A 1,764-nucleotide genomic window follows, 5' to 3' on the forward strand; every position below is an offset into this window, starting at 1 on the left:
CAGGCCGGGCTATTTTGACAAAAGCCAAGCCCGACTCGAATTTATTGCGGGCCAAGCTTTTTGGCCCGAATTTAAGCCCGCGGGCCTATAAGAATGTCCAAACCCGTCCAGGGGCCGGACCGGCCCGTCGGACCACCCGGCCCATCAACAGGTCTATTTTGGAACCAATATGGTTTTTCAAAAGACTGTCACATCAATGCCATGTCTAAAATCCATTTTTTTCATAAAACACTTGACGTCTGTTCTGACATAACATTTGGTGTTTTCTTATTTTTTTATTGTTGCTAGCAGTGGTATGCTGAGATAACACTGAAAAACATCTATAGTACGCTGACATAACATTGAAAAGAGAAAACGTTTTCTAATAAAACCGTATACATGAACAAAAAATGAAAGGGTACCCAAAATGAAAAACTCCTACAACCCAAATATGGGTCTCTCAGTTCAGTCCAAAACAAGTGGTAAAGACTAAAAATGGACATGGGAAAATAAGGCAGAAAAAAAAAAGTTGGCCACGTCAGATTCAAATATCATTGCCCTGGTACACCGAAACACGTCTTCGTTATATTAGCAAAGCAAATATTGTGGTCCCATTAGCACTGAATTATCCCTAGCTCTCATGAGTCTCATCCACCGGATCATGGCCACCCTTCGTATGGACCGCATCGTTGCCATAATACTCGTCCTCATCGTCCTCATCATCCTCATCATAGTCATCGTCTTCGTCATCGGACGATAGCCGTGCTAGCCAACACGTTCCATACAAATGCCCGTTCAGACAAACGAAATACTCTAGTCTACCCTCGTGCGATCCAAGCCTCCTCGACGCGCTCTTGGGCACAAGCTTAGCCGCTGTCATGCTCCACACGCGGGCCCCGCAGTAAGGACACCGGATCCTCTCTTCCAGCTCCACCTGCCGTCTGATCAAGTAAGCTCTCGTCTTCGACTTCGTAAATCCCCTAAATACCCCTCTGTAAACACCCAAATCCTCCTCGTTGTCCCCCATCGGGTGTTCACAGGGATCGCTCACGTACAACAGGTCGCCTCGGCACTTCTTCGTTAGGAAACTCCGGCCCGACGTTTTCGAGAACCGAGTCGCCTTCACGAAGTGGCCCGGCGAAGCTCGGTTGACCCAGAAGTTTCGAGTGGGGTCGCATCCACAACAGAAGAACAGGAGTTTGGCCAGCGCGTTCCACCCGCCCCCGACTCGGCCGTTGGGCGCACCGTTCACCAATGCTGCTATCATGCGCGGCGCTCTCGATACGCATAGCTTCCTCCATAACAGCCTCTTCGCAATCGCACGAAGCTTCCGGTTCACGCAAGCCGTTAGACACAGCACATGGGGATCCCAATTGATCGACTCGAAAACCAAAACGAGAATCCGCTCGTTTAGGATCCCCGAGTCGCCTGACTCTGAGTCATCACTCTGCGGGTTGGGTCTCGGCCTCTGGTTCGCGCTCATTTCGGAAAGGCAGCACGCCAGCACCGCAGCAGCACACGATGTTGGTATGCACGCGAGTGAGCGTATATATAGCAATGCCCGGAAGCAGTTGGAAACGCGTTGCACAGGGCATGATTGATTAACTGTTTAAGAGCTTTGAACTAGAACACGACACGTGTCCAAGTTGGACAAGCCAAGGGGACGCGTGTTAACGAAAGAGACTGATACTGTCCTTTCGATACTACAAATGAGATGATGAACGTCAGCGGCTGGAGTTAAAGTGGAGGTCGTACGCCATGCTCAGTCCTTTGTCTGAAAATATC

General features: G+C 49.7%; 1 protein-coding gene across 1 annotated transcript; it reads right to left on the bottom strand.

Moving 5' to 3' along the window:
* Positions 1-245: 245 nt before the first annotated feature.
* On the bottom strand, positions 246-1,512 carry LOC104612720 (EID1-like F-box protein 3). The gene has a single exon (XM_010280272.3). The coding sequence runs from the start codon at positions 1,460-1,462 to the stop codon at positions 611-613; it is 852 nt and encodes a 283-aa protein (XP_010278574.1). The 5' UTR covers positions 1,463-1,512; the 3' UTR covers positions 246-610.
* Positions 1,513-1,764: the final 252 nt, after the last annotated feature.

This window comes from Nelumbo nucifera, chromosome 4, assembly GCF_055504915.1.
Source record: "Nelumbo nucifera cultivar China Antique chromosome 4, China Antique-T2T, whole genome shotgun sequence".
NCBI classification, from domain to species: domain Eukaryota; kingdom Viridiplantae; phylum Streptophyta; class Magnoliopsida; order Proteales; family Nelumbonaceae; genus Nelumbo; species Nelumbo nucifera.

Bases quoted from the DNA above. Each gene is read 5' to 3' on its own strand.
- LOC104612720 (XM_010280272.3), bottom strand. From the start codon at position 1,462: ATGAGCGCGAACCAGAGGCCGAGACCCAACCCGCAGAGTGATGACTCA.